The 15,123-nt window shown below is 49.7% G+C and overlaps 1 protein-coding gene across 4 annotated transcripts; it reads right to left on the bottom strand.

Moving 5' to 3' along the window:
• Positions 1-772: 772 nt before the first annotated feature.
• Positions 773-14,817, bottom strand: prrc2b (proline-rich coiled-coil 2B). 4 transcript variants are annotated; one of them, XM_029837237.1, is made up of 31 exons: positions 14,630-14,817; positions 12,221-12,398; positions 11,931-12,108; positions 11,735-11,837; positions 11,585-11,648; positions 11,365-11,508; positions 10,948-11,261; positions 10,741-10,865; positions 10,494-10,657; positions 10,333-10,414; positions 10,079-10,241; positions 9,373-9,724; positions 9,107-9,294; positions 8,807-8,993; positions 8,508-8,712; positions 6,400-8,421; positions 6,126-6,286; positions 5,923-6,038; positions 5,706-5,847; positions 5,493-5,569; positions 5,118-5,405; positions 4,918-5,019; positions 4,633-4,825; positions 4,447-4,544; positions 4,238-4,365; positions 3,920-4,160; positions 3,670-3,837; positions 3,515-3,594; positions 3,344-3,425; positions 2,988-3,197; positions 773-2,714 (listed from the first exon to the last, which is right to left on the bottom strand). In XM_029837237.1, exons 2-31 carry the CDS (start codon positions 12,333-12,335, stop codon positions 2,547-2,549), a joined length of 6,660 nt encoding a protein of 2,219 aa, XP_029693097.1. In that variant the 5' UTR covers positions 12,336-12,398; positions 14,630-14,817; the 3' UTR covers positions 773-2,546. The 4 variants fall into 4 exon arrangements, with proteins under 4 accessions (XP_029693097.1, XP_011602845.2, XP_029693096.1 ...); XM_011604543.2 differs by having other exon boundaries at positions 6,126-6,289; positions 14,630-14,816; XM_029837236.1 differs by lacking the exon at positions 14,630-14,817 and adding an exon at positions 14,252-14,447 and having other exon boundaries at positions 6,126-6,289.
• Positions 14,818-15,123: the final 306 nt, after the last annotated feature.

The following is a 15,123-nucleotide window of genomic DNA, read 5'->3' as shown; positions in this document are numbered from 1 at the left end:
CATTTGGATAACGGAAACTTCGCCTTCGCATATTTACAGAAACAAACGCTATTATAGAACGTAAATGTAAATACGTAATCAAAAGTATGACTTTTTTGCAGATGTGAGCATGAGTTAAACTTGCATTCCTCTTTTGCCACCGTGCAGCACTCATGTATCCGTCCGCCGTGCAGATGTTTTCGACCACAGCTCGTCGTCGCTTCGACCTCCTGAGTTTATTCCTTTTTTCTGACTAACGCAAATAAAACTCGGTTTGCTCTCAGAATAACGCTGGGCTGACCGTTCAAACCGCCTGAACACTAAACTGCAGGAGTCGACCTCACGTTTAAAAGTGTCATCTAAAGTCGTCGAACAAACGTAAAACCGCTCCCCGAGCTCGAGTCAAGCCCCAGTAAACCCCGCAGAGAAATACGCACCTTATAAACTTCGCAAAGTCTCTAGAAGCCGTTTCCTCGTCCAATCCTTTGTCCTGCAAAAATCTCGGGAATTTGATGACGTCACGACGCCCGACCTTCACGTGCGGGCCACTGCTGCGACATCACGGTACCCGCCGCCTATTACGTCACCTATCCTGAGGACAGCCGAGGTTCGGTTGATGGAAGAGTCCAATCTTCCGCAGGAGACAGCGGGTTTCATAAAATGACGTCATCTGCTGAAATCTGAACCTTGCTTTAAGACTGTTCAGAGTTCAGGTTGAACATCCCGAAACCCTAAAATGACCTGAGAGAAGTCAGGATCTCACGAGACAAACGCGTGCAAAGAGAACGGTCCATTTAAGAAATCAACAACTGCTTTATTTTCTTTAATAAGCTCTTTTTTTTTTTAAACAAGGAAGAGTAATGACCAAATATCTGAAAGGATAAAGATCAGATAGGATAAATAGAATGTTGGATCAGTCGTAGAAAGCACTGGTCCTCCGACAAAAGGAAATATTAAAGTACAAAAAAGGGTGAGAGGAAAGGTCGGGGCAACGTTTTGGTGCAGATACGATGATGAGAGGCATCGAGAACGTTTGCAGCAAGAGATGAGAGGCAACAACACTCCAAGGCTGAAAAACCAGTCAACAAGTGGAAGCAGTCCATTCTGAGAGCAACGTACAAACATTGAATCCTTCTCAAGTGCCACAAGATCTAAAATGTAACATGAGGTCGTGTCACTCGGCTGGCGAGGCTTCACCTGTACACACGTATGCATTTACACGCACTTACACCTTCAGAAGCCACGAAAGAACGGAAACCATTTGTAGTGTCGCAGCTTCACGGTGAGAACATTGAACTTGTGTCGCCGCTGGCAAGTTTAAAACCTGTCCAGCAAAAATCAGGAAAGAACTTGATTGGTACTTTTTAAAACCTTTGACGTCCGCCGGAGCTGCGGTGCCAACAGGAACGCCGGAATGCCGCCGCAGCGATCAGCAAGAGCAAAAAAAAGGACCGAATATTTGGACCCTGATTATGGTTAGGTTGCCGTTATTGCTAGTGCCGTCTCAGATTCTGAATAATAAAACCACGTGTCCATTTCTTTGAACAGAATCAGAAAATTGTTTCCAAAAGCATTAAAATGGAGGGTGGGGGTGGGGGTGGGGGTGGGGGGGGGGGGGGGAGTGCCCCAGTCTGAGGGGGTGTAAAAGGAAAACATCACGTACATCTTCATAAACAGACAATTACAACCCAAAGAAAGCGATCAAACATTTCAGTCAGAGATCCACGAGGGGAAATGCAGCCCCTCGCTCCCACATCACGTCACGAACAGCCCCCCCCACCCCCGAAACAGGAGCCGGGGCGACGGGGATCCACAGACGGCCCTGAGGACGCTGGGATCAGCCAGAGTCTTTGTGAAATGGTGCCGCGGTCGAGGCAGGAGGCCCCCGATCCTGACAGGATGGGCGAACGTGCACGTCCACACGCACGCGCTGCATCCTCGCCGGCCGAGGCTTCCCTGGAAGCGACGCGATTTCGGCAAAATGTCCAGTGGATCGGAGAAAGTTTGGAGAAACTGTTACTAATCTGAGACGTGTGTGTTCGGGGGGGGGGGGGCCCTCGACTTCTGTCAAATTCACATGCAACAACAATCACAAATGAAGGATTTTGGCTTTGGGTTTTTTTTCCAAACCGATTTTGATGACAGGACAGTGTCCCCGCTGCATTTCAAATGAGTAAAATAAAGAAATCACATCAAAGGGTCTTTAGGGTTGCAGTCCATGAAGGGGGGGGGGGGCGCTTGGCAAAATGGTGTGAAAATGAACCTCCTGTCTGTCTCTCCAGGCCTCGGACTGCACGCACACGCGCACAAATCTCTCTCTTCACCAAACCTCCCCTTAAAAGTGACTAAGAATAAATTAGCATGAACCATGAAGAGATCTGCTTAAAAGACTGTGTCTATGTATATCTTTATATATATTTATATATCTCTTAATGTGTGTGAATAATGTCCTGTTCTGACAGTTCTTCAGCCCCTCTCCTGTCCACCTCAGGCCAGGCTCAGACGTTGGGGAGGGGGGGCTTGTGTTAGCAGGCTGGGTGGTGGTGAGGATTTGTTAAGGTCCATAGTTACGCCTTGCCCTCCTCTACTTTGACAGCCTGGGGCTTGATGGCTCCGGTGCGTGCTGGTTTAGCTTGTCCTGTGGGGGGGAGGGGCTCCTGGAGTTTGCTGGTCATGCCCCCAGATGGTGCCTTGCCCTCGCCCACCGCCTTGCGCACTTCTCGAATGCTTTTGTTCTGCACAATAAAACAGGTCACTGAGCCCCTCCAGAGCAGGTCCACATGTGATTAATAATTAGTTTGACTTCCTAGATGCACAATCATGGATAAATAGCAACAATGCATCAGTATATGACTTCTAGATGCTATAAATAATAGCAGCGCAGTTTGGTTTTCAAACTTAAAATACTTGATATTGCTAAAGGAAAGTGCACACTATAAAAAGTAGAGGAAAAGTAGAAAAAGAAAATGAATAAATCATATTACCTATATTTACAGTGGGTGGCTCACCTTCATGCCATCCTCTGGCCCTTTGACAAGGGGCTCAGGGGCAGAGGGAGGAGTGGAGTGGGGAGGGTCGCGGCCAGGATTTGGGTAAGGGGGGGAGCGGATGATGATAGGCTTGTTAACCTGCATGACAGGTCTCTGGATGGGGTTGGGGAAAGGGCCTGTGGTGGGGGGACGCATGTGCATCACCATGCTTCCCTGAGCAGGTGGGACCTGTTGTGGTGTTGGGGAGATGAGATGATGATGATGAGATGATGATGATGAGATGATGATGGGCAAATACGCAGAAACACAGATCAATATCATGCCAGAAGAACATTTTCAGCATGGAATTTTCAGACTGGCTTAAAAGTGAATACCTGTTGGGGGAAATGTGTGGGTAGAGGACCGACTTGCCCTCCGGGACCAGAAGGTTTTCCACTGGGGCTGGCAGATCCAGGCCTAATGAGGAGGATGAACTCGTTTGTGATAAACTGTATTTGCCTTGTGAAGAGCATCGCTGTAAAAAAGTCAAAGTCATTTCCACTCACCTGTAGGAGCCTCCGGATATTCCTGGAGAGTGACTCAGCTTCTCAGAAAACTGGAAGTTTTTCATCTCCATTTGGGAGCCCTGGATGGTGGGGAAGGTCGCTCTCATAAATTTATTCATTCCTGAATCCAGCACCATCAGTGTATGAGCTCCCACCTCTCGGCTGCCACTCATGACAGAGGGCTGGGAGCCCGGCGGCAGCATCCGGCGCGGCGTGCCGACTGACAGGTTTTGTCCTTGCTGCAGCTGGATGGACTGTGGCAGGATGAGGTGCTGCTGAGCAGAGCCGTAGCGCAGCTGGGAGCCAGGCAGGGGCATGGTCACCTGGGCAGAACGGACGTTATAATCACATCCAATCAAATTCTGACATTAGGAATAACTGAACTGTGATTGAAGGTCTGCTCACCTGCATGAGCTGAGAATCCATCAGCTGGGAGGAACCCATGCCAGGCCCCTGGCTGATCTGGCTGTCGTAGACTAGCTGCTGGCTCCCATTCATAGGCTGATAGTGTGAGCCCGACTGTGGCTTGACCATGTCAGAAGGCTGCATGCCAGGGAAAGCCGAGTAGGGACCCTTGATGGGGGCGCCACCAGACAGGACCAGGGGGTTTGGCTGTGACAGGTTGGGATGCATGTAAACCTGGGACCTGAAAGGAAGAACGTGAAGCCATTGAGTCGAACTGAAAGCAAACAAAAGTCAAAGAGTGTCACCAGAGTACAGTACCTAAATGGGGGCATAGAGTTAAACATCTCCTGGGACTGAGATACAGGTAGACCCCCCCGAAGCCCCAGCTGAGCTTGAGCCTGCAGAGATGTGTGTAAGGAGATGGGAATCTGCTGGGCCGCTGCCGCCTGAAGGACAGAGCAAATGCAACACTTTGGTGAACCTACTGACACACAAAGGAGCCTGACTGGCAGCGTTCATGACTTTACCTGCTGGTAGGTCTGCTGCTGGGTCAGTGTGGGGGGGACAAGGCGTGGCTGGCTTGAAAAGACGTGGCCATCCAAATACAAAGGGGGCATGTGACTACCTAAAGAAGGAAAAAGACCTGGCTTCAAGAGTCAACCTCAAAACATGAGCCTGAAATACTGAGGTGGGAAAAGGGGAAAACTCGAGACCTTGCATGGACATGGAGGGAGCTACTGAGGCTACAGGCATTGGAGGCATGGAAACTCCTCCGAAAGAACTGTAGCTAACGCCACTGGAAGAGCCGACACTACAGGGAGGCTGAGCACCTGAAGCGCCACCCCCAGGAGAGCCTTGTTCCGGGAGAGACTGGGAGTTCTCCCATGCTTTGCGAGCAGATTCCATCTAAAGAGAAAAAAAAAAAAAGTTGCGTAAAAAGAAAAGCACAACTCCGTATGTGTGACATCAATTGCTACATGGAACTGTAATTCACTTACCTTGAGAGTGAGGTCAGCACTGGGGAAGGAAATAGGGTTGAGGTTAATTCCAGGCTGTAGGTGGCTGGAACGCAGCATCGGGATGGTCTGATTGAGAGCAGTCTGTAAAAACACTTCAGAATCTCAGAAAATGTCCAGCTGTCACCAGTTTTGACCGACAGATTTGTACAAACTCGATAACATCATCAATAACTGCTTACGTTGGTGGTAAGCACATCCTGAAGCTTGTTGACGGGATTGGATACGGGCACGGGGGTGGCGCCAGGTGGTAAGGTGAAATCAGAGTCTTTGGCACTGACGCCAAACTCAATAGGAGGCACGGGCAACACGGTGTCCACGTGGAGCTCCACGCCATTCACCGGGGTGATGGGGCCCCCCTCCAGCCTATCCACCACCTCTGAGCCCTTGCGGTGTTTCAGAGAGCGCTCGTTTCCAATGGGCCCTGGTTTGTGCTGTTCTTTACTCTGCTCCGCTCCGGCATCGGAGTCCTGGGCAGGTTTTTGGTTGTTTTTACAAATCTCACATAACTGTCAATATGAACGAGAAATATTTGCAGTTTCCAGTTTAGCTGGTACCTCAGAGTGCGGCTCGCTCCCAGTGTAAGACACCTGCTTAGTCCACGAGTCGCCTCCTGACGACGGCACGGAAAGAGCTTTAAAAAAGAAAGAAGTTCATCTTTGTGAAGGAAAAGCCTACGTGACACGCTTGAGCTCTTTTAGGTGCATATTTTTAGAAGAAAGGAGACTCAAATAACTGTAGTAGGAAGCAAAGTCGGTCCCGTCTCATACCTGAGCTGTTGGTCTCCCATATTTCAGTTCCCAGGTTATTAGAAGAAAGTGTTTCTTCAGGCTGCTCCATGCTCATGTTGCCCTGCTTTTTAGCAAAGCGTGGTGGAATCTTGGATGTTATGGTCCTGTTCTTCACTGGGATCTGGTCACAGCGAGTCTGGTTTAGGAACCTCTCCTTCACACATCGAACCCCTGCGTTGTGCTTAAAGGAACTTACAGTCGCTCCCTGTTCCTTCCTCCTCCTCTCATCTTCCTGTGGGCGCCTTTGCTTCTTGGACAAGGCATCTTGGTATCCCTCGGGATTTGGAACAGTTCCTCCAGAATCGCCCTCGACTACAAAGCAGATTCGGTTTTATTCAATTATAGCAAACTAAGACCAAATGAAAACCCAACAAACACTTCAAATGAACTGAAACCCACTTTGATAGCTGTTCAGCTCATACGGGGTCAGCGGCTCAGCGATGTCCGACTTGGCAGCGCTTTGCTTCAGCTCCTTGTCCAGATCCTCCCCAAACGCCTCAGTGGGCTCCCTCTCGTCTGATGGGTCGATGCCGTAGACTGGGCCCGACTCATCGGGACTCCTGCTGGTGATTGGAGACAGGAAGGCAGGGAAATAAGAGGCAAGCAAAGCACTATACAAATGCCAACAATGAACTATTTTAACCACCTAAAGGTCCTTTCGATTTTGGCTCACCTTTTACACACGCCCCCATTCTGCCAGCTTTCAGTTCTGTTAGACGAAGAGTTTGGAGAGTTATCGGACGTGCGGGTCATCTTGTTTGCTTCCAGCAGTGTTGGCTCGACCTTCCTGTTCTGGCGTTCCACCAGTGGTCTCTGGCTAGAGAAGCTTCTCTTACAAAGTTCCCTCTTCTCAGCAGAGCCTGGGTCGCCGTGTCCCGGATCGGAAGGAATATCGGCATGCCCCTGGGGATTCGTTGCTCCACTTCCACCCCGCTTTTCTCTCCAGTCACCAAAATCGCTGGTGTCGGAGCCTGTCTCCCATTCCTCGGCCTGGCCAGGTTGACTGGAGCGTCCAGAGTAGTGGCCGCTGGGCCAGTTGTCTTCCCCGCTGCCTTTGGAACGACTCGGCCAGGGATTTGAAAAGTCTCCATTTACGTATTCTTCACTGGTCCACTGGTTTTGACCGGGCTCCCGTTCTTGCTGTAAACGGCGAAAGCGTGGAGGCTTGTCCTGACGAGGCGGACGCCGTCTCCTTAGCATCTGTCTGTCGGGGTTCTCATTCTCAAAGTAGCCCTCTCCTTCACGCTCCTCTGTGCCATTTTCCATAAAGGTTCCCGTGAATTTAGGGGGGTACTTGAGAGTCTCGCGGTCAAGAGGGGCTCGACGGGAATAATTAGACTCAGGGGCGTAACCGTTTTCTTGCATGGAGCCTGCACCGGCGCCGACAAACTGGGGGCCCCGGCCTCGCCATGTCGACATGTCTCGAGATCCCCCGAAGTTGCGGCTGTAACTTCCAGCTGTGTTCAGTCTGGGAGGTAAAACGCGACCTCCGAACCCTCTGCTGCTTCTTGTCTTTTCTCTGGTCTCTGCAGCCAGCTGGTCGTCTGCGTACACCTTATTGGATCTCCAGGAGTCTCTGTCAACTTTACGGACTTCTCCAGAGTCCGAGTAACCTTCTCCGTTTTCAGATCCCTTCTGGCGGCGCCTCTTGGGAAGTTCTTCATATTCCGAAGCCTCACTTAAGGTTTCGCTGACATTTCGTCGCCGAGGCTTGCCTCTCTGGAACTCCTCCACTTTGACCATTTCCCTGGGTGCCGCTCGACCTCTGCCTGACCTCTGAGCCCCACTACCGCCATTACTGCCATTATAAGCCCCCCTATGATTCTCCCCACCCTGTCGTCCACGAGTTGCACCCCTGGAGCTAAACTCTCTGAAGCCTCGAGCGCGACCTCTACCTGCTCCTCTCACGGCACTAAAGGCCTGCTCCTCATCAATAAAAATCCAGTTGTTGCGCCTTGGGGCATGGGGATCGCGACTTTCCTGACCGTCCCTTGGAAATGATTTCTTACTACTGTCCCAGGCGCTCTCCTTTGGAGAGTCATCGCCGTGGGCACTCAGTAGTCTCTCTGGTTTTGCGGGACCTGGTGAATGGCGCTGCTTTTCTTCAGGCTGTTTCTCAACAACTGGCGAGGCAGAGTGCCTGTTGCTGGCAGGCTGGTTGTCTTTCTTCAAGTCGTAAACATTAGTAAGCACTTCTTTCTCCAGTCGGTAAGGGACTGTCTTCTCCTCTGGCTGAGCTTTAGGCTTCTCATTTTCCTTGTCTTCCACTTTCAGAGCCTTGAGAACTGGTTTCTTTATTGGTCCTGTTCTGCGAATCAAAGTGCGGCTACTGCTCTCGGATAACTGGCTGATGCCGACACTGGAACCATCTTCAGACCACTGGCTTTGAGAACTGTTGAATCCTCCATCCTGCCTCTGGGCCTCCTCTCTTTTCCAGTTTTCTTTGGGACCATCTTGGGTGTCAAGGTCATCTTTTAGGTGCCTGTCTTTGGAGTCCGATTTGGCGTATTCCCCGGCAGCCTGATTTTTTGAAGGTTTCTGTCCAGTGGTCAGCAAGCCTTGCTCATGGAGACGGTGTTCTCTATCTGTGCTTTGGTTGTGGTAAGATTCGTGGTGGAGGTCGTCTTTTGGGTGGGTCAAGCATTCGTTGGTTCTGTCCTCACAAGAGTCGTGTCGGGAGCACACTCTGTCATTTCTGTGGAGGACAGGAATGGCATTACAGGAAAATGATGCGTGACCTTGAGAAATGAATAAGAGAGGCAAAATAAATGCTCATATAACCTGTCATCAGGCTGGCCTCCGTCTGAGCTTTCATGCTGTCTCTGATAAGGTGGAGTGAAGCTGCGTAACGGGCAGCCATCCTGGTTCCACATTGGGAAAGGCTCAGTCGAGGGGGCTCTTCTGTCCTGGTGCAAGCTGGTATGAGAGCCCTCATCAGATCCAGGACTATTCAAGTGATCTTGGTGCATCACGGGTTTCATCATTCCTGATAAAAAAACAAAACAAAACAAAGATTCACTTTTCAGCTAAAATAAGACTCTTTAAATGTGGAGTCATGACTTTCATTACAGAGCGCTCACCTGAAGAGTGGACAGCACCAGGATAGTAATCCACTTGCGTCATGCAGGGATCCATGAAAGGTGGCATCATCATCCAGCGGGGATCAAACCCAAGGACATGGGGGGGATAGTACCCCCTCTGGGTGTGGGTTGAGCCAGATGTTGGGTGACTAGACTGTTGCCAGTGCTGCATCTTGTAAAGTTGTTCCTGAATAACATTCCAAAAATGTTTATCCGTGCACGCCGGCGATACCGGTATCGCTAAAACAACCATCGCTACACCTGGATATTAATCAGACTCCGGCATCGGCTTGGACTCACTCTTTGCTGCTGGTGTTGTGGCTTTTGAAAGCGGTTTGAGGCGGGTTTGGAGGGAAGACTCCCGCCGTAGTCTCCCGAGGGTGACGAGGGCTCCGGGTTTTCCTCCTCACTGCCGTGGTAGTTGGAGAAGTTCGGTTCCTCTCTGTAGCTCTGGCCAGGTGAGCTGATGTGGGCAAACTCGCTTGCATCTGGAGATATTAGTGTGAAATCTTTACGCTTTGTAGTCAGCAATGGTCCGCTTTTACCTGTAGTTACATTTTGATTACCTCTTGTGGCATACTGCCAGTTATCATGGTGGATCTTACTTCCAAACTGGTCCCTGTTTGGGGAGAGAGGGGCTTCTTTGCCCTCACCCTCTTTATGGCCCTCTTCGGGCCGTGATGCCTGCCGCTCAATCTTTCCAAACTTCTCGTCCAGCTTTTTTAGTTTTTCAGCACATGCGGCCAGTCGCTCCTCGCGAGCGCGCCTCTCCTCCTCCTCCCTGCGCCTGCGCGCCCTCTCGACCGCCTCCGACAACTCCGGTGACACGTACTTTGCCCTCGCTGGTCCCTGAATCTGAGAGTGACGCTGGTGATCTTCCGGTTCAGCCAGTGGCTCACCTTGGTTTTTCTGCTGGGTCTGGAGAAAGCAGGACAACAATAATATAAAAGGAATTCGAAATTAACGTCTGCGTAAACAAGCCTTTTCAGGCCTAAATTACTCTCCACTGAGGAAAAAAACCTCAAGATGTTGCAGTGATGCATTTTATGAACACAGCAGAAAAGGAAAATCATAATCTCCTTTTTTAATCCGTCTAAATTTTGTCCACTTGCATGGTGATCACGCTATCGCTATGGTTACGGCAAGTTAATCTGCAGGATCTGCAAAAACGCATCACTACAGAGGAACTAATGCACAACGTGAGTGCTGAATAACAAATATCCCTCAGATAAATGATCCTCACGCTGGAAAAACACTGAAGCGGGAATTTACCGGAGAGTCCGTAGAGGGATATCTAGCGTTGCTCTTCCTGGAGGGCTCCTGATGGAGAGGGTGGTAGGAATACCCCTCTTCTGGACCCTCGTGAGGATAAGACGCCTCGCCTGAGCTCAGGGAGGAATGGCAGTCGCGCTGGTTCTCTCTCTCCCACTCAGTCCTGAGAGGGAATGATTGATAATAAACCTTTAATCTTGAGGGGTTGGGCCCGATCTGGACGTAGGGCAAAAAAAAAAAAGAGGAGGTCTCACCACATTTTGTGTTTTTCATTGTTTTCCTCTTCGTCATCACTAAACTTGAGCTTCTCGCTGTAATCAACCTCCTCGTGGAGTCCTGTGAAAAAGAAAAAGCGTCATCAATGGCGCCGTGGGACGAGACGCCGACGACCCGCTGCCAATCGGGACCTACTGACCAGCCCACCCATCCTCGCACTCATTGTCCAGCTCATCCAAATCCTTCAGGTCCTCTGGATTGATGATGGCTGGACGTGCAGGCCTGTCAACTGGCCTGCGGATGGGCTGAGAAGACAGACGCAGGGGAGCGCGGACGAAGCGGTTCTCCTTCTTCACGTCACCGCTGAAACCACCACAGAGGACACAAAAGGCATCACGGAGGGATCAACGACAACCGCTGTTTAACACAAATGTGCATTTACTTACTTCACAGCTTCTGCTTTGGCGGGATTCTGCCTAAACGCGGGTTTGCTCTCAAATCGTGGCGGGGCTGCGACAGTGGCGGGGACGTTATCGCCACTTGGAGCTTCGCGCGTCTCCTTTGAGCACATCTGCACACGGAACACATCGACATTCCACAGAACCGCACAGGAACACGGAGCAGATAGGTGGGATAATCGACACGGCACTTACAAACGCAGGCAACATGTCGTGATAGACAGCGGTGGAGGTGTGGTGGAACTGGTGCTGCAAGGCAGTGGGGACGGCTGTTCTGCGAATAGGTTGGGCGGGTCGCAGAGGAGGCTCCTTGGGGTCCAGGACTGGCGGATGGGAAGTCACGACACTACAAGATGTTGTGCCGCTTGTCGAGGAAGGGTGAGAGGAGGCTGGAGGGGTGCCAGTCTCACCCAGGGCAGGGCTTTTACCCTCTGGCTCTGTTGCCAGGCCGAGGATAAGGGATGAAGGCTGAAGGTTCCTGCCGCCACCTTCCCTCCAGCTCGTCACATCTTGAAGGGGGTAAAGAAAGAAATTTAAAAACGTGCTCCGGAGCAGAACCTCCTTGGAGTTTAGGCTGCTGGTTTATAAGAGAGAATGGGAGGGGAAACTAACTTTGGGGGCGGAGGCTTGGTCCGGGCCCATACGACGGATCGAAGCCGCTTCTTTCCTTGCCAGCTCTGTCCTGTTCTCCAGCTGCCTTCAGCGTGGGAAATTCCTCGTGAGAGAAGGGCTGAAGTCGGTTTGAGGCCCTTGAACCTGATGCGATCGTAAAAAGAGTTGAGAAATGGATGGGGCGTGGCCCGGTGGCGCTCACATGCTTCAGCCGACTCACCATCTGGCTCTACTGCCTTTCCATTTAGCTGGGCCCATTGCTTTGGTCCACCTGTGTTTGTGTTCTGTGGAGAACAGACCAAATGAGCGTCAGGGAGGAGATCTCACTGGAAAATGCATCTATGTTTGGAAAGGCTGAGCTCACGCTCACCTCCGGGCTGGCTGTCGGCGAGGGCTTCTGAAGATTGGTGACAGATTTCGGTAAAGCCAGCGGTGGCTGCGATTCCGGCAGCTGTTGAATTGATGCAGTAGAACTGCCCCAAAAGAACATTTTGTTTCAGGCGCCGTGACTTATGAAGACAAGAATTGCTGCCTCTGAGGAGCGCGTGACTCTCTGCTGGGTTTACCTCTTTTGATCTGGTTGTTCCTGCTTGTTCGCCCATCCTGTACCGTCTTTAGGCACAATAAACACGTTGGGATCGTTTCCTTTGTTTTCAGACTTCAAGCTCGGCAGGTGAGCAGGTGGGGGCATGCGCCGTGCTGTGACCACTTTACCAAGACTCTGCAGGCCATGTCGGGGGACAACTGGGGGACAAACCAGAGGCAGAGCCAGCTCAGGGGGTGTGCGCTTAAAACGACCAACAGGGAGGAAAAATATGAACGGAGCAGAGGCGAATCGGCAGCGGAGCAGGCTTACCTGTGTTTTTCTGAGTTTCTACTGATTTTCCCTTGTACTTGTCAAATAGGCTGAGTGAGGAATACTTGCTTTTCCCATCCTTGGCCTTGTTTATTTGCCCCAAACGATCGGACATTGCGATGTAATGTCATCGAGTATGGAAATTTTTCTTTGCGCCCCTTCCCAGTTCCTTCTGATTCTAGAGAGAAATGGAAAAGTAAACATTGACATTGGACTCAAAGAAAAAAACCCTAAAACTTGCTTTTGCACCTCTTCCTTATCTGAATTATTAGGCCGTTGTTGTAATCTACATCCCCCTCTGCTTATGGCTGTCAGCAAGAATGACTCGGACACGGAAATGGGTTTAATTTATAGGACTGTTGCTCAGCAGGCACCTTTGCTGCATTAACCTCTATTATGACACTATTATTGGTGTGTCTGCATCATGATCTGCTGAGGACAGCCTCCACCCACAGTTTTTGCTTGTCCACACCCTGGTTTAAAGGCGTAAAGGTCAAGAGGTTCACCTTGTCAGGTGCAGGTATACGAACACGCCGTTGCTGTGCACGGCCATAGTGAAGCACAAGCAACAGGACATTAAACCCAGAGGAATAAGAACTAGGGCTGACGTTATGACCAGGGCAACTTGGAAGCACTTTATTGCAATTACTGAAATTTCCATTTGCAATAATTAAAAGGATGAATCAGATATTTTTTTTTCAATGTATTGAGCTTTAAAACGCATCGTTATTATCCCCATTTATTGATCACATCCAACACTAAGTGAGAAAATGCCAGATGTGAAGATTTTAGCTGTTTCAAAGATGAAAACTTATTCCCAACAGGTTCATACAGAGAGCAGCCACCAAAGATCCCAGTGTTTTAAGGGAATATCGCCAAGCCCGTCCAGGAAAAGGTGCAAACGTTTGATGCAGGATCATTTCTTCAGGAGCTTGATGAAATTCCACCTGGTTTTTCCTCCCATCTCACATTAACGAAGATGTCATTGATGCCAAAATGCACACGGAACTATTCAAACGTTGCCAAAAAAAGCCCTTTTCCTCCCCTTTGAACAGGATCGAGGAAGCATAATATCCACCATAACGCAAGTACACCAACAGCCTCAACATTAGCTTAATGGCTGAAAAACCAGCTGATTTATTCTGGTTTTACACCATTTAATGGATGCAGCCACCAGCTCATCCGCAGGCATCACTGAGTATTCTTGAGGCACTATTTGATAGCAAAGTCCCGAAATTTAAATGTGGTGTGTATGGAGGTGAAGACACGACACAAATTAGCCTTTTTCTTTCGCCAAACTGGGGAGTTTGTGCTGGTTTTCCACCCGACATTCTAGACATTCCTCGGGGTATCTGAAACCACAGAACCGCTTCAGAGACATGGAAAGATCAGGCCCGCAACATGGACGATTTATCCAATTAATCATTTAAAGCGTTCATGTCTAGACACAACCTATAACTAAATCTTTAAAAGAAAAGAATCAAAATTACAACATGAAACACCAACTTCGGTTTCGACTTAGATGCTAAGCTATGACAGCTAACGCTATCGGACTGTCGACTTTGTTTACATAATAACATTATTTCCGCCAAAATAACAAACACATATGCGAAATATCTTATCTAGCTAAAAATTGTTGTCTAACCTCGGCCGTGGAGGTCTTTTATATTTGCTAAAGTCTCAATGGCTCATTAGAAGCTAACTTTAAAGCTAGCTAAGGTGTTTTGAACTAGCTTTTACCATTTTGCGGCACAATACAAACTCACAGCATCTCGCCAGAAACGTAAAACAAGAAAATATTCTAACTTGTCAACATGGTCAAACTGGCTACACTTGATTTTAAATGGTCAGCAACATAACAAAGAGCGTGCAGTTACTGGTATCATGCTAGTTAGCTGGTGGCTAAAGCAATGCAGTTATGTTCACGTCAAGAAACGGTACCAGAAGTCTTGCGTTCTATATCTTACACCATTAAACTGACAAATATATACATCGTGCATATGTGGTTTAACCTGCCATTTAAATCAGTACCTGGTAACAAAAGACAGCAGAATACTCTGCCAGTTAGCTTCGTCAGTATCTGCTTATACCCAAACTAGCCAAACAGAAATTCCGTTTAACTTCCTCTGAAACCTTCAAAAACAACCTTGACAGGCCGAGGCACCTCTGAACGAGTGGGTGATATTTCTGAAAGCGTTTATTCTGTGGGGAACCTTTCGGGCACTGAGACCGAGCTAAGATATTCAACCTTTCCTGGCGTTCACAGCGGTCAGTCGCTATGGATGGGAATATAGGACAAGGCGATTAAAAATGGCTGCTGCACAGAACAAAGCAACAATAACGCTCGGCAGCGGGCACCGCAGGGGAAAAACGGCCCGTTTTAGACAGCAATCCGCGTCCATAACTCACCGATTCAACGACTAGGTGTGCCTTCTAATCACTGACAGTGATATATTTCCACGGACGTCTGCCTAATCAGAGGATGGATGGCGATTGAGAGGCTCAATCTTGCTTCGTTGACCCGATTGCGGTATTTCTGCTGGGATTCCGCCCGGCCTGGAAATGAACGGACGGTGCGTGAACGCAGCCTGGCTGGGCTCGAGACTCCAGCGTCATACGTCACCGAAGCCGCGCGGGCGCCCCCCTCCGGTCGCTTTCGGCAACTGCAGCGCCACCGTTTTCATGTCACGTCCCCCTATTGATGTGATTTTTGTGGCAATCTGTGGTAAATGACCTCACACGAAAACCTGGAATCCGCTAGGTTCCCTTTGCCCGGATCGAGATGTGAAAACCTGCTGCGGCATTTTACTGCTTATTACGAGTAAAACACAGGAAGCTGATGTGGCTCTCTGGCGCAGCGCGATGCGCAAAATCTCCGCTAGGGGGCGCGCTCGTCCTACCTA

This window comes from Takifugu rubripes, chromosome 6 (assembly GCF_901000725.2).
Source record: "Takifugu rubripes chromosome 6, fTakRub1.2, whole genome shotgun sequence".
Classification (NCBI taxonomy): Eukaryota; Metazoa; Chordata; class Actinopteri; order Tetraodontiformes; family Tetraodontidae; genus Takifugu; species Takifugu rubripes.
The sequence above is the reverse complement of the archived record's forward strand: the minus strand, read 5'-3'. Positions and strand labels throughout refer to the sequence as shown.

Coding starts and splice junctions, on each gene's coding strand:
- prrc2b (XM_011604543.2), bottom strand. CDS start 12,335: ATGTCCGATCGTTTGGGGCAAATAAACAAGGCCAAGGATGGGAAAAGC. Junction 4,366..4,446: donor AGCAGCAGACCTACCAGCAG/GTAAAGTCATGA, acceptor TCTGTCCTTCAG/GCGGCAGCGGCCCAGCAGAT. Junction 3,426..3,514: donor ATATCCGGAGGCTCCTACAG/GTGAGTGGAAAT, acceptor CCTCCTCATTAG/GCCTGGATCTGCCAGCCCCA.